This window comes from Scyliorhinus canicula, chromosome 2, assembly GCF_902713615.1.
Source record: "Scyliorhinus canicula chromosome 2, sScyCan1.1, whole genome shotgun sequence".
NCBI lineage: Eukaryota > Metazoa > Chordata > Chondrichthyes > Carcharhiniformes > Scyliorhinidae > Scyliorhinus > Scyliorhinus canicula.
In genome coordinates, this window is record NC_052147.1 from 157,643,742 (window position 1) to 157,669,979 (window position 26,238).

Consider the following 26,238-nt stretch of genomic DNA (forward strand, 5'->3'; position numbering starts at 1 on the left):
GACCCCATTTCACCAGTGATATACCTTCAATTCACCGAGAGGCAGAGAGAGCGAGTGAACATTAGCGAGTAAACAGGGGCTTGTTTAGCACAGGGCTAAATCGCTGGCTTTGAAAGCAGACCAAGGCAGGCCAGCAGCACGGTTCAATTCCTGTACCAGCCTCCCCGAACAGGTGCCAGAATGTGGCGACTAGGGGCTTTTCACAGTAACTTCATTTGAAGCCTACTTGTGACAATAAGCGATTTTCATTTCAGTTTCATTTCACATTAGGCTTTATTAGTCATGAACTTGCCTAGCCAGTCGGTTGTACAGGTGAATGCCGCCCAGAGGCGGCCAGTCTATATATGGCCCCGGTGAGGGCGGAGCCCTACCGGGGTTACAGTACAGTACCTGGAAGCAGCTCGTATCACCACTTCTAGATCATAGATCATAGGTTAGAGTATCATACATGCATTAGGTGAATACATTCACCACAAATAGATTTTTATATATTTATATATTATATAAGGGTTTCCCAAACACATGATTCCCCCGTCACTAAATATCCTTACCTCACCAACATGACGTCACATCAGCTAAGTTTACAACAGATTCTGAAAAACGTGAATCAGTTGAGGGAGCTTACCAGGGGCTCCAAAGTAAGCATAGCCCCTGGGGGGAGAGGGAGATGCCCTGACACTGTCATCTGGCACTATCCCTTGGCACTGTCCCCTGACATTGTCCCTTGGCACAACACATCAGCAGGCAGTGAGGCAGTGCCATGAGGCAGTGCAGGGATGGGCCCTGTGGAGGGGGGGGGTTCCACTTATGTGTAGTGGGGGAGGGGGGCCCATGGTGGGAGGGCCGCTGCCTGTGAAGGGGCAGAGTGCGTTGATACTTGTGTGTTGGTGGTCGGGACCGAGGAAGGTACTGGGAGTGAGAGTACCACCGATACTTCTGTGGTGGTGGGGTCGACCCGATTGTTGGCGCTGCTGGTTCCTCTATGTTACGGCGCAAACCATGCCCCCAGAGTTTCCATGCACTGAGTGCCAGGAAACCTAGAGTGAAAACTGGGCTGTACATCTGGAGAGATACATGTCGGTTTTCAGTCTAAGCCTGCCACTGTGACAAATTATGAGAAAATTCCGCCCAATTTCTCTTTGCCTTCCCTTGAAGACCAACTAATTAACATATTTTAAATTCCTATGAATAAATACCCATTTATTTAGTCATCTTTCTACATCTGAAATTTTGTTTGAGTTCTGGGGCGTTTCACCGTAACTTCATTGCAGTGTTAATATGAGGCTATTTGTGACAATAATAGATCATTATTATTATCACACTGCCGGGGAACAGGTCAGTGGTTAGTTAGTGATTCTGAAGCAGCCAGTCCTCCTGTCTGACTTGGATATTAATGCTGCTTCCTCATGCTGCCAACAATGGGAACAATACAGTGCACACCCTGCATTGCTTGCTGACTGTATGTGTACTGACATCAGTCGAACTCTGTCACACTGTCGGACTCAGTGCCCTGTTTTAATAATCAGTCTCAATGAAGCTATTTGATATGAAATGAAATGAAAATCGCTTATTGTCACGAGTAGGCTTCAATGAAGTTACTGTGAAAAGCCCCTAGTCGCCACATTCCAGCGCCTGTTCGGGGAGGCTGTTACGGGAATCGAACCGTGCTGCTAGCCTGCCTTGGTCTGCTTTCAAAGCCAGCGATTTAGCCCAGTGTGCTAAACAGCTTTGAACCGCTGGAGGCAGAAACTCAGCTCCCAAGCCAGCATACTGCGGGTACAGATTTCCATCGGAATTTGCATTTATTTAACATCTTTCACAACCTCAGGAAGTCACAACTGGCAGCCAATTTGTGCACAGCAAGCTCCCACAACTATGTAACAATGGCCAGGTCAACTGTTTCTTATGATTTGATTCAGGAATGAATATTGATCAGAGCACAGGGAATAACTCTCCGTGGCCCTTTGAAATGGTGTCTGTGGGATCTTTTACATCCAACCAGTGCCTAGGTTTAGCATCTCATTCAAAAGACAACACCTCTGACAGTAGTCCCTCAGTTACTGCATTGACATGTGAGTGCAGATTATATGGTCAAATCTCGTTAATCCCACAACATTCTGATCCAGAGGTGAAAGTGCTACCCAAAGGGTTCCACTCTGCCATCTAACCACTCCACTTAACTATTGGAGTATGCTGTCACCAGATGTATGGATGGCCAAAACAAGGAAAGTTCGCATTAGGCCTCTGATATTATGATATACACTCAAATAATTTTATCTTTTTTTCTTTTTCCTTTGAAACTGACGGGTCTATAGTTTCCCTGTGTTGCTGTCTTACAGAACAGTGTTTTTCAAACTTTTTTCCCGGCACCCACTTTTACCAATCGGCTGACCTTCGGGACCCACGCTGACCAAACTTTGTGACCCACACCGGCCGACCTTCATGACCTACGTCATCTGAACTTCGCGACCCCCCACTTTTGCTGACCGTTAACGTGACAGGTGAGCCTGCTTGGTACTCACGATCTCACTTGCTTTGTCATTCAATGTTATAGTTCTGCGAAGGACTTCAGATGACGATTACAATTCTCGCTGCATCTTTTGAAAAAAATCATGAGGTTTGATCTCGAACTTGCCATCCTAGTCTTCAAATGCCGTTTAAGTTTTCAGGGTTTTAAACTTTAATTTGCCAGTACTTCCCTGCATATAGCACACATGGGCTTTGCATCCTGTCTTGCATTGGCACAAATAAAAAAAGCCAACCTCAAGAAATCATCTTTATCCTGCTTTGTTCCAGATTTCATCTTCTTCTGAATGGGCTGTTCACCAGATGCCCTGGAGCTCACACCAGCTCTGCTTTGCCCTGCTGTGGACTCTCCTAGGCAGCTCTCTCCAGCAGATTTAGTTGTGAGATCCTAGCCTGTTTGTGTCTCTAGCCCTCTCTTCCTTATATTAGACGATTAATTTTCAATTCTTCAGTCCAGTTGCTTGCTTCCTGGCAGCTCAAAATGGAGAAATCTCTCTCACGCCCAAAACACGTGATATCAGTGTATGGGGCACATGACCTGCTCTCTGCCTCCGCTTCTGACAGGAAGACTCCATCTTTTTTTTCCAAAAGACTCTGCTCCTGGTTCATTGCACTGACATCAGGAGGAGGCTCTGCCCCGCTGGGCTCTGCGCCTGTGCACTGCTGAGAGGGCACGCATGCGCGGGACGGCCGGCATTCTGAAAGCTGGTCGCGGCTGGCATTTTTAAAAGCCAGTCTCAGCCATTGGCACTTCTTCTCGTGATTGGGAACACCAAGACCAATGGCCCCGTAACCCACCCAGCGCCTGCCCGTGACCCACCCCTGCGTCGCTACCCTGAGTTTGAAAATGAATAGAGTACCGATTAATTCTGTTGCGTGAATGCAGAGCTCCCAGCTCTTCATGCTTAAAGGGTGGTGCTTGAAGTATTCCAGTTCAGAGAATATTGGTTTTATTTGGAATAAAGAAATACACACACACACAGTCACACACACACAGTCACACACACACAGTCACACACACAGTCACAGTCGCACACATGCACACACACACATGCACACAGTCACACACAAACAATCACACACACACAGTCTCACACACACATTCTCGTACACACACATTCAGTCACACACAGACACACACACATGTGCACACAGTCACACACACAGTCACACACACATGTGCACACATGCACACAGTCACACACACAGTCACAGTCGCACACATGCACACACACACATGCACACAGTCACACACAAACAATCACACACACAGTCTCACACACACATTCTCGTACACACACATTCAGTCACACACAGACACACACACATGCGTACACAGTCACACACACACATGTGCACACATGCACACAGTCACACACACAGTCACACACACACATGTGCACACATGCACACAGTCACACACACAGTCGCACAGTCACGCACACGCAGTCACACACATGCACAGTCACACACATGCACAGTCACACACATGCACAGTCACACACACGGTCGCACAGTCACGCACACGCAGTCACACACATACACAGTCACACACATGCACAGTCACACACATACACAGTCACACACATGCACAGCCACACACATGCACAGTCACACACACACACAGCCAAAATCCAACACACATCACAACTGAATACGGTTTGGGTTAAAATTGTGTGTGCAGTTGTGGCTGCACTGATGGTTGGAATCTGTTTTATTGTTTTTTCCATTACCCATCACTGACCTCCCTCATTTCAGTCCCGCTTGATGACACTGTCTCTGGCCATTCACAGATGGTGGGAATCTCTATTCCCACCGGCAGCCCACCCCTGCCCGCAGGTTTCCCGGCAGTGTGGGGCGGCTTCAATGGGAATCCCCAACGACAGCGGCGGGACCAGAGAATCCTGCCACCAGCGAATAGTGCGGTGCTTCCAGAGAAACACATGGCTGGGAGTCCCGGGAATCCCGCCTTCTGGCTTTGCCTTGGCCAAGTGCTGCCTGGCAACTGTCTGATCTCGGAGTGCACCACAGTTGAGTTTGGTGGAGCCATCCAGTATTCGTGGCCCTCCATTTTGTAGCAGTGTTCGGTGGATGGTATGGGGTGCTGGGCTGGCTTTTGTCTCTTCCCCCACCCTGCCTCCAGGGGGCCAGTGGCAGTGTCTTTCCGATCGAAATGGACAACTTGACACAGACTGTTAAATCTGAAACTGATTGGATTGCATGTGAGGGTCTGTCACCATTGGAGGAGTGTACACTGAGTGAATGTGGGACTGAGGGGATCCACATGGTCCCGCTCCACACACACACGCACACATGACACACGAAGCACACAGGCACAATTACAAACAGGCACGCATGCAGGACATGCAGATTTGAATGCACACAGGAGTTAGCTTAGATGTTTGTTATTTTTGTAAATTTGTTATAGATTAGTACAGACACCAACAGTGAAACAGGAAGCACTCTAAGTGATCAGATATGTGCTGGCTTCAGTCCATTAATTTGTTGCACATTTATGTTTAGCCCTGTATTTGGAAGAGATTTTCTTCAAAAATGAGCTTTATTCACTATTCCAATATCTGCAGTCTGAGTTTGGTGGTTAAAGGATCCTTCTCGTTATAAAACGTTGCTCAGCAAACACCTTTGTGTTTTAGATGCCACTGGTAGTGAATAGTCTGGGTAAGTGAGCTGCAGGGTGCAATCTAATTCGAGGGTCTATTAAACAAAATACAAATACGGTGTGTAACACCAGGATACTTGGATGAGGAAGCTTTTGAAATACCTCCCTTATATCAGTCATATGAAATTTAAGAGGCTGGATTTGGTTTATTTGGTTTGTAACTGCTACAATTGGGTTTGATGTTCGACATTGAGCATCCATGTAGCTGGCTCCTGCTAAATGACATCATGGCGGAAGCCTTGATGTTGATATTGGAGTTACTGTGAAGCTCCGTTCTTTTGTGGCAGCACTGAATTTCTTTAACATGGTGAAAAATGTAATATATTTTAAAATAAACATCTGGATAAATATCGAGAGATGGGATTGGCGAGTACGGTGATGGGTGTAGAATCCGACGGTGAAACGCTGCACCAGATATGGTGGGGAGGAGGAGGATGGAGGGTCAGGGATGTGTGCGGATGACATTTTGACAGTTTGAATCGTGAAGATCTTCAAGCCGATGAGGAAGAACACTTCCCTATACTGTTTAGTCAGAACTTGGTTTTATGATTCTATAATATTATCTTGGCCAGATGTTAGACGGGGTGTTCAGATCAAAATTAAGGATCACAAGGAGTTGTTTGAAGGTGATCGGGGCATTCTCCCGGTAACTGAGTCAACATTGTTATCTCAATCCAACACCACCGCATTGTGGATGATCACCAAATTGCTGCTTGTGGGACACTGCAGACACAGAATGTCTGTGGAGGGTGCTGGATGTACAGTCACTGCATGTCAAAGGAAATTTGCTGTCAGCGAAACATTGATGCATTTGGATATAATTAGACCCTACAAAATGTCCAACTAAGCCGTACGTTTATGAGTCAGTGTGTGGTACATTCACACCACTCTGTGCCTCATGATAGGTTAGTGGCCCTCTCGAAGTATCCTCCAAGTTACAATAGGCAGCAGGAGGAAACAAATTGAGATGATGCTTGTTTTGTTCCCACATTCATTCCTGGGATTTGAGCATTGATGACATGGCCAGACTTTATTGCCCTCTCCTAATTGCCCTGGCGAAGGTGGTGGTGGTGAGGCAGAGTATTTTCTTTCCCGCAATAAGTTGGGGTAACCTGTGGCTCTCCAAGCGAGCACTAAAACGGAACAAAGCAGTTGAACTTGGGGCAAATGGTCAGAGGGTAAGATTATTGTCTCCTCTTGTCAGCTGGGGCTGAACAGGGTCTTTTTTGCAAAGCAATTTTGAGTTCTAATTGCTGGCCCGATTCTTCTGTGCCTTTGGCCAGAGCAAACCACATGGATTACAGAACTTCAAAGGTCAGTGACAACTCCCTGGATGGGCTTGTCTGTTTCTGAGACGCACATACTCCAGGAAAAGCCAGACAGGATGGGCTGGTTCTGAGTGGAACCAGGAGAGGGAGGATACCATTAGCAGTCCTGCAGCTCGCCTTAAGCTGCTTGAAGAGATTTGTTGTGACAAGTGTCTGCTGAGTATGAGGGCTGATGGACTGTAAGCTGCTATTTATAGAGAGATGGCCCAGGAAGACATTTTACTGAATAAAGTTCACTCTGCTATTTTATTTTCGATTCAAAGGATTGTGTAGACGGTGTTTACTGCAGTAGCTGACTTCAAGAATGTGATTTTCTTTTCCCATTCCGCCATACCCCCTGACCCGCAGCCTCACCCAAGTCTCCAGTGTGCCTCCCTCCTTCTGAGGATGTCAGCTTTTCCATCGATATGCCAACCCAACCAGCTACAGCTACACGGATTTCTCACCCAAGTGACTTGCTCTTCATTGATGAGCGGTGAGTTTTATAAGCTGTTCAAACATGGCGTGAGTAAGGGTTGAAACCCAGGTCTGTCTTTCCCAAATACCAGCACGTAGCCAGCAGGACGCACTGGACATTGATCAGGAGCACTGGCCCTGATCTCCGTGCTCCTCACTTCCTCCTGGTCCGGGAGGGGCACAAAGCTCAGTTGTGGCTGGTTTGACCAGTTTACGTTAACTGTGAAGTGCCGAGAATCAGATTGTGATTACAGGAGTTCAATTTGAGGAACTTTGATGCCACAGATAAGGGTGTGCCAACTGGGTGCCAACCACTGAATGGTTGGCGATGTGTAAAAAATATTTGCTGGAAATGATGTCCTTTTCAAGAGGAGGGAGATAGGGCCTTTGTGGTTTGGTAAGTATGGAGAAGAAAATTGATCGATTTTGTCAGTTTGGTTTAATCTTCTTCATTTGATTCAGAATGCTCCAGGGAATTCTCCTGGAGAACAGTTGGGATCTCTAAACAAGACTTTCATTCCGAGGTCTTGATCCTGCCATTGGAATGAAATGCGGGGTGGGAACTCGGGAATGCCAGTGACAGGACCCCGAAGAAAATTTTAGAGGAAGCGACCAATTAAGTGTTTGCCTCCAGGAGCCCTGTCCAGTTAAGTAGGCTGGGCAGCTCCCAGCGCGAGTAGGAGACGTTCCAGTACAAACAGCAGCCCCACTGTCAGAGGTGGGTGCTGCTGAAGTATGTAGTGAAGCACTGGGGCACATCCATTCCAGGTCGGCGGGCCAGCAGCCACTCCGACCCCTGCAGAGTCCTGTGGAGGAAAGAATGTGCCATGGAGCCTGTCCAACGTTCAGTCCCATTCTTGCCTCCAGACACTTGTAAATTTGGCTCCATGTGCCTGTTCATTATATCTATATTATATATTAATCCAGAAATATATATGTATAAGTAACATTTGCGCCACACAAGTGCCGGGCAATGACCATCTCCAATAAGAGAGAATCAAACCATCGGCCCTTGACATTCAATGGCATGACCATCACTGAATCCCTTACTATCAACATCCTGGGGGGTTACCATTGACCACAAACTGAACTGGGCCAGCCATATAAATACTGTGGCTACAATAGCAGATCAGAGACTAGGAATCCTGAGGCAAGTAACTCACCTCCTGACTCCCCAAAGTCTGTCCACCGCCGCCCACAAGGCAGAAGTCAGGAGTGTAATGGAATACTCTGCATTTACCTGGATGAGTGCAGCTCCAACATCACTCAAGAAGCTCAACACCATCCAGGACAAAGCAGCCCTCCAAGAACACAGTGGGTGTACTTGCACCACATGGCCTGCAGCAATTCAAGCAGGCAGCTCACCACCACCTTCTTGAAGGCAATTAGGGATAGGAAACAAATACTGGCCTAGCCTGCGAAGCTTACATCCAGTAAAAATGAAGTAAACAAAAATATATAGGTAGGGATTAAGTGTGTCACCACTATTGTGAAAGCAAGATCGCAACCTGTGGTTTTTTCAGTGGTCGGGTTTGAAAGCTAACAATGGGTTTCTGCATCTTTCTGACACCTGAACCTGCCAACTCCTGCTTGGCTACAGTTCTGCAGCCCTCTTTAATCCCCAGCTCTGTTCCCTGGAGGTTCCGTGGGTCCATGATAGTACAGTAGCCTGAAATGCACCAGGAAATGTAACAAACTGGCTGTTCACGACTAAGAAAACCTCGAAGGAAGATTGCCCGAGAGGAGCCTGATGTGTTAGGCAGGTTGGTTCGACATTGACTGCAATTGGATGTAGGGAAGCTAGAAACAAACATCTGGCACAGGAGATCCAACACTGTTTTATTTAACTATGGACTGCTGTACATGTTCAGCTGTGGGTTGACATGCTGTTAATCCAACTAATGACCTCTTACTGGCTTGACCAGACTTACTAGCTACCGCATGGTGATCGTGCTCACTAACTTGTGCACTCTGACTGTCTCAGTAGCTGGGTCCTGAGAGAGGGAGAGTCTTAATGCCCTGTGGGCTTTATAGTGGTGGTGTCCTGTCTGATGATTGGTTGTTCTGTGTTGTGTGTTCGTTGGTCATCCTGTGTGTCAATCACTGCCTGTCTGCATCTCATTATATACATGAGTGGATATTATGACAGAGCCCACGCCTGGGACCACCCTCAGTGTGTGAGACATTCTACTCTGATTGGGGAGAGTGCAACCAAGCTGAACTCTGTCCTTCCCTAACATCACCACAATAATGAACAACTAACAACAATTTTTCCATTTGGGTGAGGCAATTAATGCTCATACTGGCTTTATTACCGTTTCTCCTGTTTGAGAGCACCTTTCCATTTATTTATGATACTTAATAACAATGACTGTGTATATTGGACCCCTACAATGAGCAGACAGTAAATGATGCAGAAACAGTCTCCTCCAGAATTTGGTTTACTGTTATGCTGCACATGTGTACCTGAATTCTGATTCCCAGCAAGGTTCGAGGATCAGTGCTGTATCAGCTGATCTCAGCTATGGCTATTCCGTCAGGACGGCTTCCACACTGGGTTTGGAAGGGGTTACAATCACACTCCTGCTTTCAGTTGTTCATTGAAAGGTGGATGTCTGGATCAGGAGCAGACCCATGTTTGACCGTAATACTGACTGTGAACCAATAACCTGCCAAAAATCACGATCCAGGTTGAATTTGAAGAATCACCCTTCGATCAGGCACTGTGGAGAGGATGGTCACCGGGGGTCCGTGCCCCAGTCTGAGTAGGCACCTAGAGGTCTGTACCCCAGTCTGAGTCCGCACCCGGGGGTCTGTACCCTCATCTGAGTCAGCACCCGGGGGTCTGTACCCCAGTCTGAGTCAGCACCTGGGGGTCTGTACCCCAGTGTGAGTAAGCACCCGGAGGTCTGTACCCCAGTCTGAGTCAGCACCCGGGGGTCTGTACCCTCGTCTGAGTCATCACCCGGGGGTCTGTACCCCAGTCTGAGTCAGCACCCGGGGGTCTGTACCCCAGTCTGAGTCAGCACCCGGGGGTCTGTGCCCCAGTCTGAGTCAGTACCCGGAGGTCTGTACCCCAGTCTGAGTCAGCACCCGGGGTTCTGTACCCCAGTCTGAGTCAGCACCCGGGGGTCTGTACCACAGTCTGAGTCAGCACCCGGGGGTCTGTACCCCAGTCTGAGTCAGCACCCAGGGGTCTGTAACCCAGTCTGAGTCAGCACCCGGGGGTCTGTACCCTCATCTGAGTCAGCACCCGGGGGTCAGTACCCCAGTCTGAGTCAGTACCCGGGGGTCTGTACCCCAGTCTGAGTCAGCACCCGGGGGTCTGTACCCCAGTCTGAGCCCGCACCCGGGGGTCTGTACCCCAGTCTGAGTCAGCACCCGGGGGTCTGTACCTCAGTCTGAGTCAGCACCCGGGGGTCTGTACCCCAGTCTGAGTCAGCACGCGGAGGTCTGTACCCCAGTCTGAGTCAGCACCCGGGGGTCTGTACCCTCGTCTGAGTCAGTACCCGGGGGTCTGTACCCCAGTCTGAGTCAGCACCCGGGGGTCTGTACCCCAGTCTGAGTCAGTACCCGGAGGTCTGTACCCCAGTCTGAGTCAGCACCCGGGGTTCTGTACCCCAGTCTGAGTCAGCACCCGGGGGTCTGTACCCCAGTCTGAGTCAGCACCCGGGGGTCTGTACCCCAGTCTGAGTCAGCACCCAGGGGTCTGTACCCCAGTCTGAGCCCGCACCCGGGGGTCTGTACCCCAGTCTGAGTCAGCACCCGGGGGTCTGTACCCCAGTCTGAGTCAGCACCCGGGGGTCTGTACCCCAGTCTGAGTCAGCACCCGGAGGTCTGTACCCCAGTCTGAGTCAGCACCCGGGGGTCTGTACCCTCATCTGAGTCAGCACCCGGGGGTCTGTACCCCAGTCTGAGTCAGGACCCGGGGGTCTGTACCCCAGTCTGAGTCAGCACCCGGGGGTCTGTACCCCAGTCTGAGTCAGCACCCGGGGGTCCGTACCTCAGTCTGAGCCCGCACCCGGAGGTCTGTACCCCAGTCTGAGTCAGCACCCGGGGGTCTGTACCCCAGTCTGAGTCAGCACCCGGGGGTCTGTACCCTCATCTGAGTCAGCACCCGGGGGTCTGTACCCCAGTCTGAGTCAGCACCCGGGGGTCTGTACCCCAGTCTGAGTCAGCACCCGGGGGTATGTACCCTCGTCTGAGTCAGCACCCGGGGGTCTGTACCCCAGTCTGAGTCAGCACCCGGAGATCCGTACCCCAGTCTGAGTCAGCACCCGGGGGTCTGTACCCCAGTCTGAGTCAGCACCCGGGGGTCTCTACCCCAGTCTGAGAAAGCACCCGGGGTTCTGTACCCCAGTCTGAGTCAGCACCCGGAGATCCGTATCCCAGTCTGAGTCAGCACCCGGAGATCCGTACCCCAGTCTGTGTCAGTACTCGGGGATTCGATCCCCAGTCTGAGTCAGCACAGGGGGGTTCATACCCCAATCTGAGTCAGTACTCGGGGATCCAAACCCCAGTCTGAGTCAGCACCCGGAGGTCTGCACCCCAGTCAGAGTCAGCACCCGGGGGTCTGTACCCCAGTGTGAGTCATCATCCAGTGGGTGTACCAAAGTCTGAGTCAGCACTGAGGGTCCGTTCTCCAGTGTGAGTCAGCACTGAGGGTTTGTTCCAAAGTGTGAGTCAACACTGAGGGTCCGTACCGCTGTGTGAATCAGCACCGAGCGTCCGTAACCCAGTTAAAATCAGTACCGAGTGTCCGTAACCCAGTTAGAATCAGCATCAAGGGTCCGTACTCCAGTTAAAATCAGCACCGAGGGTCCGTAACCCAGTTAGAATCAGCACTGAGGGTCCGTACCCCAGTTAGAATCAGCACCGAGGGTCCGTACCCATGTTAGAATCAGCACCGAGGGTCCGTACCTCTTTAGAATCAGCACCGTGGGTCCGTACCCCAGTTAGAATCAGCACCGAGGCCCTACCCTTGTTAGAATCAGCACCGAGGGTCCGTACCTCTGTTAGAATCAGCACCGAGGGTCCCTACCCCTGTTAGAATCAGCACCGAGGGTCCCTACCCCAGTTAGAATCAGTACCGAGGGTCCCTACCCCTGTTAGAATCAGCACCGAGGGTCCCTACCCCTGTTAGAATCAGCACTGAGGGTCCCTACCCCTGTTAGAATCAGTACCGAGGGTCCCTACCCTGTTACAATCAGCACCGAGGGTCCGTACTCCTGTTGGAATCAGCACCGAGGGTCCGTACCCCAGTTAGAATCAGCACCGAGGGTCCGTACCCATGTTAGAATCAGCGCCGAGGGTCCGTAACCCAGTTGGAATCAGCACCGAGGGTCCGTACCTCTTTAGAATCAGCACCGTGGGTCCGTACCCCAGTTAGAATCAGCACCGAGGGGCCCTACCCTTGTTAGAATCAGCACCGAGGGTCCGTACCTCTGTTAGAATCAGCACCGAGGGTCCCTACCCCTGTTAGAATCAGCACCGAGGGTCCCTACCCCAGTTAGAATCAGTACCGAGGGTCCCTACCCCTGTTAGAATCAGCACCGAGGGTCCCTACCCCTGTTAGAATCAGCACTGAGGGTCCCTACCCCTGTTAGAATCAGTACCGAGGGTCCCTACCCTGTTACAATCAGCACCGAGGGTCCGTACTCCTGTTGGAACCAGCACCGAGGGTCCGTAACCCAGTTAGAATCAGCACCGAGGGTCCGTACCCCAGTTAGAATCAGCACCGAGGGTCCGTACCCATGTTAGAATCAGCACCGAGGGTCCGTACCTCTTTAGAATCAGCACCGTGGGTCCGTACCCCAGTTAGAATCAGCACCGAGGGGCCCTACCCTTGTTAGAATCAGCACCGAGGGTCCCTACCCCTGTTAGAATCAGCACCAAGGGTCCCTACCCCAGTTAGAATCAGTACCGAGGGTCCCTACCCCTGTTAGAATCAGCACCGAGGGTCCCTACCCCTGTTAGAATCAGCAACGAGGGTCCCTACCCCTGTTAGAATCAGCGCTGAGGGTCCCTACCCCGTTAGAATCAGTACCGAGGGTCCCTACCCTGTTACAATCAGCACCGAGGGTCCGTACTCCTGTTGGAATCAGCACCGAGGGTCCGTACCCCAGTTAGAATCAGAACGGAGGGTCCGTACCCCTGTTAGAATCAGCGCCGAGGGTCCGTAACCCAGTTAGAATCAGCACCGAGGGTCCCTACCCCTGTTAGAATCAGCACCGAGGGGCCGTACCCCAGTTAGAATCAGTACCGAGGGTCCCTAGCCCAGTTAGAATCAGCACCGAGGGTCCCTACCCCTGTTAGAATCAGCACCGAGGGTCCGTACTCCTGTTGGAATCAGCACCGAGGGTCCGTACCCCTGTTAGAATCAGCACCGAGGGTCCGTACCCCAGTTAGAATCAGCACCGAGGGTCCGTACTCCTGTTGGAATCAGCACCGAGGGTCCGTACCCCAGTTAGAATCAGAACGGAGGGTCCGTACCCCTGTTAGAATCAGCGCCGAGGGTCCATAACCCAGTTAGAATCAGCACCGAGGGTCCGTACTCCTGTTGGAATCAGCACCGAGGGGCCGTACCTCTGTTAGAATCAGCGCCGAGGGTCCGTATCCCAGTTAGAATCAGCACCGAGGGTCCCTACCCCAGTTAGAATCAGCACCGAGGGTCCCTACCCCAGTTAGAATCAGTACCGAGGGTCCCTACCCCTGTTAGAATCAGCACCGAGGGTCCCTACCCCTGTTAGAATCAGCACTGAGGGTCCCTACCCCTGTTAGAATCAGTACCGAGGGTCCCTACCCTGTTACAATCAGCATCGAGGGTCCGTACTCCTGTTGGAATCAGCACCGAGGGTCCGTACCCATGTTAGAATCAGCACCGAGGGTCCGTACCTCTTTAGAATCAGCACCGTGGGTCCGTACCCCAGTTAGAATCAGCACCGAGGGGCCCTACCCTTGTTAGAATCAGCACCGAGGGTCCGTACCTCTGTTAGAATCAGCACCGAGGGTCCCTACCCCTGTTAGAATCAGCACCGAGGGTCCCTACCCCAGTTAGAATCAGTACCGAGGGTCCCTACCCCTGTTAGAATCAGCACCGAGGGTCCGTACCCCTGTTAGAATCAGTACCGAGGGTCCCTACCCTGTTACAATCAGCACCGAGGGTCCGTACTCCTGTTGGAATCAGCACCGAGGGTCCGTAACCCAGTTAGAATCAGCACCGAGGGTCCGTACCCCAGTTAGAATCAGCACCGAGGGTCCGTACCCCTGTTAGAATCAGCACCGAGGGTCCGTACCCCAGTTAGAATCAGCACCGAGGGTCCGTACTCCTGTTGGAATCAGCACCGAGGGTCCGTACCCCAGTTAGAATCAGAACGGAGGGTCCGTACCCCTGTTAGAATCAGCGCCGAGGGTCCATAACCCAGTTAGAATCAGCACCGAGGGTCCGTACTCCTGTTGGAATCAGCACCGAGGGGCCGTACCTCTGTTAGAATCAGCGCCGAGGGTCCGTATCCCAGTTAGAATCAGCACCGAGGGTCCCTACCCCAGTTAGAATCAGCACCGAGGGTCCCTACCCCAGTTAGAATCAGTACCGAGGGTCCCTACCCCTGTTAGAATCAGCACCGAGGGTCCCTACCCCTGTTAGAATCAGCACTGAGGGTCCCTACCCCTGTTAGAATCAGTACCGAGGGTCCCTACCCTGTTACAATCAGCATCGAGGGTCCGTACTCCTGTTGGAATCAGCACCGAGGGTCCGTACCCCAGTTAGAATCAGCACCGAGGGTCCGTACCCATGTTAGAATCAGCACCGAGGGTCCGTACCTCTTTAGAATCAGCACCGTGGGTCCGTACCCCAGTTAGAATCAGCACCGAGGGGCCCTACCCTTGTTAGAATCAGCACCGAGGGTCCGTACCTCTGTTAGAATCAGCACCGAGGGTCCCTACCCCTGTTAGAATCAGCACCGAGGGTCCCTACCCCAGTTAGAATCAGTACCGAGGGTCCCTACCCCTGTTAGAATCAGCACCGAGGGTCCCTACCCCTGTTAGAATCAGCACTGAGGGTCCCTACCCCTGTTAGAATCAGTACCGAGGGTCCCTACCCTGTTACAATCAGCACCGAGGGTCCGTACTCCTGTTGGAATCAGCACCGAGGGTCCGTAACCCAGTTAGAATCAGCACCGAGGGTCCGTACCCCAGTTAGAATCAGCACCGAGGGTCCGTACCCATGTTAGAATCAGCACCGAGGGTCCGTACCTCTTTAGAATCAGCACCGTGGGTCCGTACCCCAGTTAGAATCAGCACCGAGGGGCCCTACCCTTGTTAGAATCAGCACCGAGGGTCCGTACCTCTGTTAGAATCAGCACCGAGGGTCCCTACCCCTGTTAGAATCAGCACCGAGGGTCCCTAACCCAGTTAGAATCAGTACCGAGGGTCCCTACCCCTGTTAGAATCAGCACCGAGGGTCCCTACCCCTGTTAGAATCAGCACTGAGGGTCCCTACCCCTGTTAGAATCAGTACCGAGGGTCCCTACCCTGTTACAATCAGCACCGAGGGTCCGTACTCCTGTTGGAATCAGCACCGAGGGTCCGTACCCCAGTTAGAATCAGAACGGAGGGTCCGTACCCCTGTTAGAATCAGCGCCGAGGGTCCGTAACCCAGTTAGAATCAGCACCGAGGGTCCCTACCCCTGTTAGAATCAGCACCGAGGGGCCGTACCCCAGTTAGAATCAGTACCGAGGGTCCCTAGCCCAGTTAGAATCAGCACCGAGGGTCCCTACCCCTGTTAGAATCAGCACCGAGGGTCCATACTCCTGTTGGAATCAGCACCGAGGGTCCGTACCCCTGTTAGAATCAGCACCGAGGGTCCGTACCCCAGTTAGAATCAGCACCGAGGGTCCGTACTCCTGTTGAAATCAGCACCGAGGGTCCGTACCCCAGTTAGAATCAGAACGGAGGGTCCGTACCCCTGTTAGAATCAGCGCCGAGGGTCCGTAACCCAGTTAGAATCAGCACCGAGGGTCCGTACTCCTGTTGGAATCAGCACCGAGGGGCCGTACCTCTGTTAGAATCAGCGCCGAGGGTCCGTATCCCAGTTAGAATCAGCACCGAGGGTCCCTACCCCAGTTAGAATCAGCACCGAGGGTCCGTACCCCAGTTAGAATCAGCACCGAGGGTCCGTACCCCTGTTATAATCAGCGCCGAGTGTCCCTACCCCTGTTAGAATCAGCACCGAGGGTCCGTACCCCTGTTAAAATCAGTACCGAGTGTCCCTACCCCTGTTAGAATTAGTACCAAGGGTCCGTACCCCAGTTAGAATCAGCACCGAAGGTCCGTACTCCTGTTAGAATCAGCACCGAGGGTCCGTACCCCCGTTAGAATCAGCACTGAGGGTCCCTACCCCTGTTAGAATCAGCACCGAGGGTCCGTACCCCCGTTAGAATCAGCTCGTCTGGGAGAGCAGGCGGGTAGAATGTGGAAATGATTTGTGTGCTCTGTCCTTTTTTCAGTGTAACAGCCCTTTTTGTGATGAATGTCACCCAGTGTGTTGTTGCTGTGCCAAGAAACGCATCCTGTGAGTTTATTACTGTAACTGTCAAGATTATAACAGGAATATATCATTTTTCATTCACAATGTTACAGTGCAGTTGCTGCTAGCCAGTCCAGCTGGGTCTGTTGTTGCTGAATGAATAAACCCCGTCTGTCCAGCTGATGATTATTTTCCCCATTATTTCTGAGTGGAATGATTGAGAAGTGGGTGTCACTGGCAATCCAACATTTATTAGCCATCTCTAAATGCCCTCGATAAAGTATTGGTGAGCTGCCTTCTGGCCTACAGCTAAGTGTCTCGCTCGGCAGCCAGGAGTCAACCACATTGCTGTGGGTCGGGAGTCACATGTAAGCCTGGCCGGTTAAGGAAGACAGATTTCCCGCTCTAAAGGACATTTGTATGAGAATTCAGCTGTTTTATGGTCACTGTTACTGCAACCAGGTTCTAATTCCAGATTTAATGAATTAATTCCCCCTCTGCCACGATTGGAATTGAACTCACATCGCAGATCATTTATTCAAACATCTGGATTAATCGCCCAGTAACATGAGCAGTATGCGGGCACAGCCTCCAGGAGAAAACCAAGCAACTGGAGTGGCAGTAATGCTCTCACACAGTTTGTGTGTCAGTTAAACCCAGCTCTGACCACATTTCTTTGGCATTGCAGTACTTTCAAAGGGAGCTCCACCTCCCCGAAATCCATTTTTATTCTTCAGCTTTCTTCTCAAAAGTAAAAGATGTCAGTCCTTGGGAATTATATATTTTCTTCCAATTATTTGCATCCAGGATGGCAGTGCCGGATTTCCACATGGGGAGAGGGGATGTGAGGGGAGGGCGGTGTTGGAGGGGGGGGGGGGGGGGGGGGGTTGTAGCTCGTATGCATCTATTCATGCAAACACTACCTGCTTCCACTTCTTCCTGTTGTGAATTTGTTGACCTGGTGCTAATTTGAGGTCTCTTTCAGCTCAGGCCTTTGCTCACAGGGTTGTGACTCTGCGCCCAAGTTGGGTTCTGGGCCAGCGCCTTGGGCTCCAAGTCCAGTAGAAGACCTCTCAACCTAATTCACTGCAGCCACCCCCCACACCAAACTCTCTCTCCCTCACACCAACCACTCCCTCACCTCCCACACTCCTCCACATCGATCTCCCCCTCCCCCACACCATCCCCCACTCCCATACCGACCTCTCCCTCCCTCACACCATCCACTCCCTCACTTCCCACACTCCTCCACATCGATCTCCCCCTCCCCCACACTGACCTCTCCCTCCCTCACACCAACCACTCCCTCATCCCCCACACCTCTCCACATCAATCTCCCCCTCCCCCATATCGACCTCCACCTCACCCTCACCCCCCACACCTATCTGACCCTCCTCACACTAACCTCCCCCTCACCTCCCACAAGCCAACCTCCCATTGACCCCCCAAACCGACCTCCCCCTCACCCCCCCAAACCGACTTCCCCCTCACACAGACTTCCCACTCACCGATTTCCCCCCCACCCCCAAATCAACCTCCCACTCACTCCCCCCACATTGACCTCCACTCACTTCCCCCACACCAACCTCTTCCTCACCCCTTACCTGCCCACACCGACCTCCGCCCGCCCCTCCCACATCGACCTCACCCCCTCCCTTCCCACACTGACCTCCCACTCAGCCCCGTCACCAACCTCCACCTCACCCTCCTCAGTGCCCTCCACCTCACCTACCCCTCACTGACCTCCCCCACCCGACCTCCCCCCACCAACCTCCCCCCACCGACCTCTTCCCCCACCGACCTTCCCACTCACCGACTTCTCCCCGCACTGACCCCCCCGACCTCCCCCTCACCGACCTCCACCCCACCTCCCTCACACAGACCTCCTGCTCATCCCCCTCACCGATCTCCCGCTCTCACCCCCTCCCCATACCGACCTCCAGCTTCACCTCCCCTCATCCCCCTCACCAATCTCCAACTCACCTCCACCTCACCGACCTCATCCTCACTGACCTCCCCCTCAACCCCCACACCGACCTCCCCTTCACATCCCCTCACCGAGCTCCTCCACACCACCCCACACCAAAATCCCCCTCACCTCCTCCTCATCGATCTCCCTGGTCACCCCCCTCACCGACCTCCCCCTCATCCCAAACCCCTCACCGATCTCCCCCTCCACACACCGACCAGGGTTCAATTCCTGGCTGGGTCACTGTCTGTGTGGAGTCTGCACGTTCTCCCCGTGTCTGCATGGGTTTCCTCCGGGTGCTCCGGTCTCCTCCCACAAGTCCCGAAAGACATGTTTATTAGGTGAATTGCACTTTCTGGGGAGTATTCTCCGGTCTCCGATGCCAAAATCGCTTCCGGCAATCAGCCGGGGAATCCCCGTTTGTGTCGAAATTGGGGCCCGCGGCACTTTTGCGATACTCTGCCCCCTCCAAAATGGCATACTCCGTGAGTATGCCGCACACCGTTGGGACGGCCTCAGGATGTCACCTGAGGCCTTCCCCCAATGCTCCGCCCCCGATGGGCCGAGCTCCCAACAGTGTGGGACACGTGTCCTATTTTTGTCCGGGAACCCGGAGTGGCGGCTGCAGACTTGAGTCCAGCGCTGCCACAGTCAGGTGGGAGCAGTTTGCTCAGGTGGGGGGGCTCTGGCAGGGGCTGGGGCAGTGGTGGGAGGTGGTCCGGGGGTGGCGAGCCTGGTCTAAGGGGACCCGGGGCATGGGGGTCAACGCGCGGCCGGTGCCAGGTTGCGTGCCTGCTAGTCTCCCACCAGACGGAGGATCGGTGCAGCTTTTGTGCCGTTGGTGTGGGCGTAAAACGCCACTGTTCCCATGCCGGCGTCAGCACTTAATCTCCCAAAGCGAGAATCCAGTCCTCTGAATTCTCCCTCAGTGTACCCCAACAGGCGCCGGAGTGTGGCGATTAGGGGATTTTCAGCCACTTCATTGCAGTGATAATGTAAGCCTACTTGTGACACTAATAAAGATTATTATTATGTGCAAACGCCACACTGACAGTAGCCCGGGGTCGGAATCGAACCCACGTCCTCAGCACTGTGAGGCAGCAGTGCTAACTTGCACCACCATGCTGCCCTGTCGCTAAGTATTTACAGCCAGTGCAGTAGTTTTCGGAGTTTTATCGCTGTCATAACGTCGGAAGCATGGAAGCCAATATGAGAATAGCAAGATCCAACAAGCAGCCATGTGATGGTGACCAGATAACCTGTATTTCGTAATGTTGATCGAGGCATAATAATGGGCCAGTGTATGAGCAAGAGCACCCTGGCTTTTGGACAAGGGATGTGGAGCCAAGGTCTGACTTCTGGCTGGCCACAGATTTATATTTATGCCTATCACATCCTCAGGATCTTGTCCAGCCTCCTATCGAACTGTTGGATGATGGACAAACGTTGACTGGGACACAGGGAAAACATTCTCATTTTTCAAAGAGTGAAGGGGTTGGGGGTTGGTGGGTGGATCTGAACCCAGCTGAACAGCAGGCAAACGGGGCCTCAGCCTAACATCCAAATAGAAAGGCAGCTCCTTTGACAATGTAGGACCCCATCAGTAGGGCAAAGAGGGTGACATTTATCATGCAGTGACCCCGGTGAAAAGGTCTGTGCTGATTGTGAGTTGGGGGTGTGGGCTGGTGGGGGTGCGGGTGCATTGGTTGGTGGCGGAGGCGCGGGAGTCCTGAGGGTAGCATGGGAGGGGTGAGTCTGAATGAAAAATGGACACTGCTAGAAAGTTCAATGGGTGCATGGAGAACAGACGGGGGGTGGGGTGGTGGAGGATTGGAAAGAGCTGATGGAAGAACACTCATGCTTAAGCTTTTAAGATGTGCAGTTGCAGCACAGTATGCAGGGAGGGAGGGTGAAGTCGCAGCTTAAATAATTGAGTATGGCTGGATCCATTCTCACTCTTGCTGAGGACACGTATGAGAAAATGCTTTCACAAACGCTTGTCTGTGCATTTTGGCTACATTGCAGTTACACTGGAGACATCAGTAATGAACAGCAGAGCGGACTGCAGCTAGTGAAATGGGTTGGAAGTCGATTGGCTGGGTGTGGGGAAATGAAGGGGGCTGCACATTGTTAAAGGTCACCCATCGACCTTCAGACCTCTCAGAGGCAAAGCCCTTCCGCACTCCTTCACCCATTCAGCCCACCCTCACCTTCCTGCTTGTGTGCAAGGAGTTCTATTTCCTCTTGTAGCCCTCTGTCCATTGATGTTTTGTATGAGTGGATACATGTGCCAGATATAATCAGCAGACTATAGATGATTTCTCTGTTAAATCTGTCTTTTACACTCCTCTTGTCGTGGACACCATTTGTCTTCTGAATTTTCATTTACTCTTGTCAGTATACCTGAAGCTGTTTTACAGCCTCCAGAGTATTTTCAGAGGCCTTCTTAGCTGGCGAAAGTTTTAGATGATGCCAATATGAGACTGGTGGAACAGATATTTATATATGACAGAGGTTGTGTTAATCGACTCGAGAGTAAATAATGAATGAGCACCATCTGAATTCTGAATTGTTATTTAGCAGGCAGCCTTTAGGGATTTGCAGCGTTGGATTTTCCACCATGTTACCCCCCTGAAATCAAAGGGGATTGTGGTAAAATATTCGACACCAAGACAAATTTGAAATGCTTGGTCATATTTGCTGAATGAACTCGATGCTTACTGAGTTGGTACGAGCCAGGAATGACTGATGAGGGGAAGATGACTGTTTATTGCCGTGCCTGGAATTTGTTAATCGGATACGGACTGGATTACTGGTGTTGTGCAGCCTTTACATCAGAGGTCAATCAGCTCTAGGTAGTGCAATTCTCTCCCCAAAACTCCCCAATTCTCCTCATAATGCCCTCCTAAAATCCCACCAAGCTATCGGCTGCTCCTACTTTGACCTGGAGACCACTATTTCCCGCCAGTATCCCTGTGAACTGCAGTGTACAAGGTGTTATGACTGAAACCCTCATCCATGCCTTTGGGCAGGATTTTCCTGTCGCTCCCGCCGGCACGATCTTCCGGTTCTGCCGACCGTATCTTCTACTCCCGGCAGCAAGATTTTCTCATCCCGCCAATGGCGATTCCCCCTTGCTGTGTGTTCTGCAGCGGCAGAGGGTGCGAACCAATGGCGGGCCACCTCTACTGCCGCAAAGCACACCGCGGTGGGGTGGCAGAAATTCCTGTCCTCTGTTACTAGGCTTGATTATTCAAATGTACTCCAGGCTTGTCTCCTAAGTTCAATCCTCTATAAACTTGTGATCATCCAAACCCCTGCCGGCTGTATCCTAACACGCACCAAATCCCGTTACCCTGAGCTCACTCACCTCCTATGATTCGCAGCCAAGCAGCATCTCAGCTTGAAAATTCTCACTCTCATTTTCAAATCCCCCCCAAGTCTTCCCTTCTCTCTATCTCTGTAAACTCCTCCAGCCCCACAACCATCCGAGATCTCGGCACTCGTCTAATTCTGGCCTCTTGAACCTCCCCAATCTTGATCAGTCCACCATTGGTGGCAGTACCTTCAGAAGCCTGGGCCCAACTCTGGAATTCCCTCCCTAAACCTCTCCACTTCTCTACCTCGTTTTTTTCTTCTTTGTGACCCACCTCAAAACTCACCTCTTTGACATAACTTTTGGTCAAAGTTATTGGCCCAAATATTACCTCACGATTCAGTATCACATTTTTTTTCTAATGCTCCTGCAAAAGCACCTTGGGATGGCTTATTACATTGCAGCGATATATAAATTTGAGTTGTTGTGAACATGTTGTCACCTAAGATGCCATACAGTATTCTAGGGGGTGGAACAGAAGCTTGTATTTCATCATAGATTTACAGTGCAGAAGGAGGCCATTCAGCCCATCGAGTCTGCACCGGCCTTTGGAAAGAGCACCCTACTTAAGCCCCACTTCTCCACCCTATCCCCTTTATCCCGGTTACCCAACCTAACCATTTTGGACACTAAGGGCAATTTAGAATGGCCAATCCACCTAACCTGCACATCTTTGGACTGTGGGAGGAAACCGGAGCACCCGGAGGAAACCCACGCACACACGGGGAGAACATGCAGACTCCGCACAGACAGTGACCCAAGCCGGGAATTGAACCTGGGACCCTGGAGCTGTGAAGCACCTGTGTTAACCACTATGCTACCAAGCTGCCCAGGAGTATGGAAGAGTAAAGGGTGACCCAACTTGAGGTGTCAAGATGATTAAAGAAGTTGATAGGATGGAGGGCGAACAAAACTATTTTCCCTGGTGTGGCGAGAGTTGAAAATAAGATAGCAGAATCTCAGAATTAGACCTCAGCCATTCAGGATGATGTCAAGAAGCACTTGTCGCACAAAGAGGACTGGAGATGTGGAACTCTGCTGAGGCTGCTAGTTCAATCGAACACTCCTAAATTAAGGTTGGTAGGTTTTTGTTCAGATGGAGTTAAGCTTCAGATCAATTCAAAGTTGAACTCAGGACAGACCTGAGTGCAGGAGAGCAGGAGGAGGTGGAGGAATTACCTCTTCCTGTTCCTGCGAACCCGTGGTTTCTATATAAACCTCAGCTTGTCAGCCTTTCGCCATATTTGCCAACTGTTTGGATGAAGGCATAAAGAGTTGTTTTTGCAAATGGCACTACGTTAGGAGGCACAGGTGTGCATTTGGGAGCAGCAGCAACAAGACAGGTAAATGAGTGGGCAAAGCTACGGCAGGTGGAGTTCATCGTGGCAAATGCAAGACCTTACACTTTGGACCCGAGAATGGAAAGACTCTGGCAGGACAGAGTCGAATGATTAATTGAACAGAGATGTCAGGGGAAATGTACTGCTGTGGAATATAGGGAGAAACAGGAGTAGGCCATTTTGGCCCCTCAGGGCTACTCTGCCACTCAATCAGTTCATGGTTAATCTGCCTCAACTGCATCTTCCAGCCCTATCTCCACACATCTTAATTAGCCTTGGAGTCCAAAAATCACTCAAACTCAGTCTTGTAGATACTCAATGTCTGAACCTCCAGCACTCCCTGGGGTTGGGAATGACAAAAATACATTGGATTATATTCTGAGGAAGGAGAATAAGGGAAGGAAATATAGACTAAATAATAAAATGTTAAGGCATTAAGATGCAGAAATGTGCAATTTTTTTTAATTGGGAGGACAAATTGATTTTAAAGGAAAGCATTTGTGTTGCTCGATTTTATAATTAGCAGATTGATAACACAAAATATTTGACTGCTGTTCGTGTGGCCGCAGTTATGGGCCCAAATCTTACATTCAGGCTCGGAAACTTTCAGGCAAGAAAATACCCACTGAGCTCCCTCTGACTTTTCTGGCCAATATTCCAAGGGAGCAGAGAACTGAATCTGCATGGAAACCACATCTCTTTTAGAGCACGAGCTCCTATATGCTGTAAATAGAGCATGGATTTTAAATGTCCAAAAGCTTCTTTGAAAAGCTACATGGATAAGATATAAGCTATATGGCAAAGATAAATGGGTAGGGTGGGTAAGTTAGATGGGTAAGGGGCTAAGGTGTGGAAGGTAAGTGGGTAAGGGGATAGAGTGGTAGGTGGGTGAGTGGGTATGCGGGTCAGGTTAGGAGTGGTTGTCAGTTTGGTGGGTGGTCCCACCTTACCTCAGAAGGCTGTGGAGGCCAAATCATTGAGTGTCTTTAAGACAGAGTTCGATAGTCCCTTGATTAATGAGGGGATCAGGGGTTACAGGGGTTATGGGGAGAAGGCAGGAGAATGGGGATGAGAAAATATCAGCCATGATTAAATGGTGGATCAGACTCGATGGGCTGAGTGGCCTAATTCTGCTCCTATGTCTTATGGTCAGGTCGGGATTGGAGGAGGGTAGTCAGATAGTGTGAGATAGCCAGATTGGGTCGGAGGGGAGTCAGGAGGGTTGGGGTAGGGAGGGGGGGGGCAGTGAAGTGGTGGATCGGACCAGGTTGGGTTGGGGGTGTTAAATGACAGGGGCTAGTCATCTTGGATTGGGGCTGGTAGGGTAAACTGGCGGGAGGGGAAACGCTTCCAACGGAAAAAGAAAATCCCAATGATTGGAGAATTTGCAACATATCTTACTGTCTTGTTAAGCTCTCTGCCCAAAGGTAGCACCAACCCACCCACCCCGTCACATTCTCCACCATGGGCAGGGCAGGAAGCCAGGTCCTGAAGCCACCCCAGCTAGAACGGGGATTGAACCCAGTGCTATTGGCACCTATCCGATCCTCACCAGCTGTCCAACCAACTGAACTTCCCCCAGTCCAAGTTGCTGTGGTAACACGCACTGTTACAAGCACGTTGGCAGTCTGGAGCTTTGCGTAGTGGTGGGTGAGACTCCAATTTTTTTCCATCACATGACTGACCAGGAATATCTCCCACTCTTACTGCCTGCCATTGGTGTGTGTTTGGAAGGATGTACAAGATTACAACCTGCATGCCCTCGTTATGAATGCACCTTCCTTGGCCATCAAGTCCTGGTGTGCGATTCGAGTCTGGAGCGTCTGGCTCAGAGGCAGGGACACTACTGGCTGCGCCACAAGACTTCTGGTCCTCCTATCTACTCATTGCCATTTCTATAAATCAAGAAGAAAAGGCAGATAATAATAATAATATTATGATGAGCATTACAGATAGAGATTATTGGGGATTCTTCTTCATACTGCACTGGCAATAGCATCATCCATTGCAACATAGAACATAGAACGATACAGCGCAGTACAGGCCCTTCGGCCCTCGATGTTGCACCGACATGGAAAAAATCTAAAGGCCATCTAACCTACACTATGCCCTTATCATCCATATGCTTATCCAATATATTTTTGAATGCCCTCAATGTTGGCGAGTTCACTACTGTTGCAGGTAGGGCATTCCACGGCCTCACCACTCTTTGCATAAAAAACCCACCTCTGACCTCTGTCCTATATCTATTACCCCTCAATTTAAGGCTATGTCCCCTCGTGCTAGCCACCCCCATCCGCGGGAGAAGGCTCTCGCTGTCCACCCTATCTAACCCTCTGACCATTTTGTATGCCTCTATTAAGTCACCTCTTAACCTTCTTCTCTCTAACGAAAACAACCTCAAGTCCATCAGCCTTTCCTCATAAGATTTTCCCTCCATACCAGGCAACATCCTGGTAAATCTCCTCTGCACCCGTTCCAAAGCTTCCACGTCCTTCCTATAATGAGGCGACCAGAACTGCACGCAATACTCCAAATGCGGCTGTACTAGAGTTTTGTACAACTGCAACATGACCTCATGGCTCCGGAACGCAATCCCTCTACCAATAAAGGCCATCACACCATAGGCCTTCTTCACAACCCTATCAACCTGGGTGGCAACTTTCAGGGATCTATGTACATGGACACCGAGATCCCTCTGCTCATCCACACTACCAATAATTTTACCATTAGCCAAATATTCCGCATTCCTGTTATTCTTTCCAAAGTGAATCACCTCACACTTCTCCACAGGATCTGTACACCGTTGAAGGAAGGTGCGCGAGGAATTTCTTCTGAGGACACTGGCCCTTTGATGGTTAATCCTGAATTTCCTGTCACCTTGGGTAATTGGTTCAATCAATGTGAAGTTTGTATTTAAAGAATGAAGTCATACGTGTTCAGGTTTTTTTGGAAAATGTTTCCATTAGTGTTTTTTCCTTTTTATACATAACATTAATCAACATAAATAAATCTGTACACACCAGTTACAGCTTA

At 51.0% G+C, this 26,238-nt stretch overlaps 1 protein-coding gene across 5 annotated transcripts in view; it reads left to right on the top strand.

Moving 5' to 3' along the window:
- The window catches only part of ahr1b (aryl hydrocarbon receptor 1b), a 217,215-nt gene that overhangs the window by 87,169 nt on the left and 103,808 nt on the right, over positions 1 to 26,238 (top strand). Inside the window, exon 1 of one of the 5 annotated variants that reach the window (XM_038788113.1) lies at positions 6,792 to 7,009. The exons of the other annotated variants lie outside the window; for them this stretch is intronic. Within the exon in view, the coding sequence (XP_038644041.1) occupies positions 6,922 to 7,009 (88 nt within the window). The 5' untranslated portion in view covers positions 6,792 to 6,921. Of the gene's footprint in view, positions 1 to 6,791; positions 7,010 to 26,238 lie in introns of those variants that run through there. 5 annotated transcript variants of the gene reach the window in all.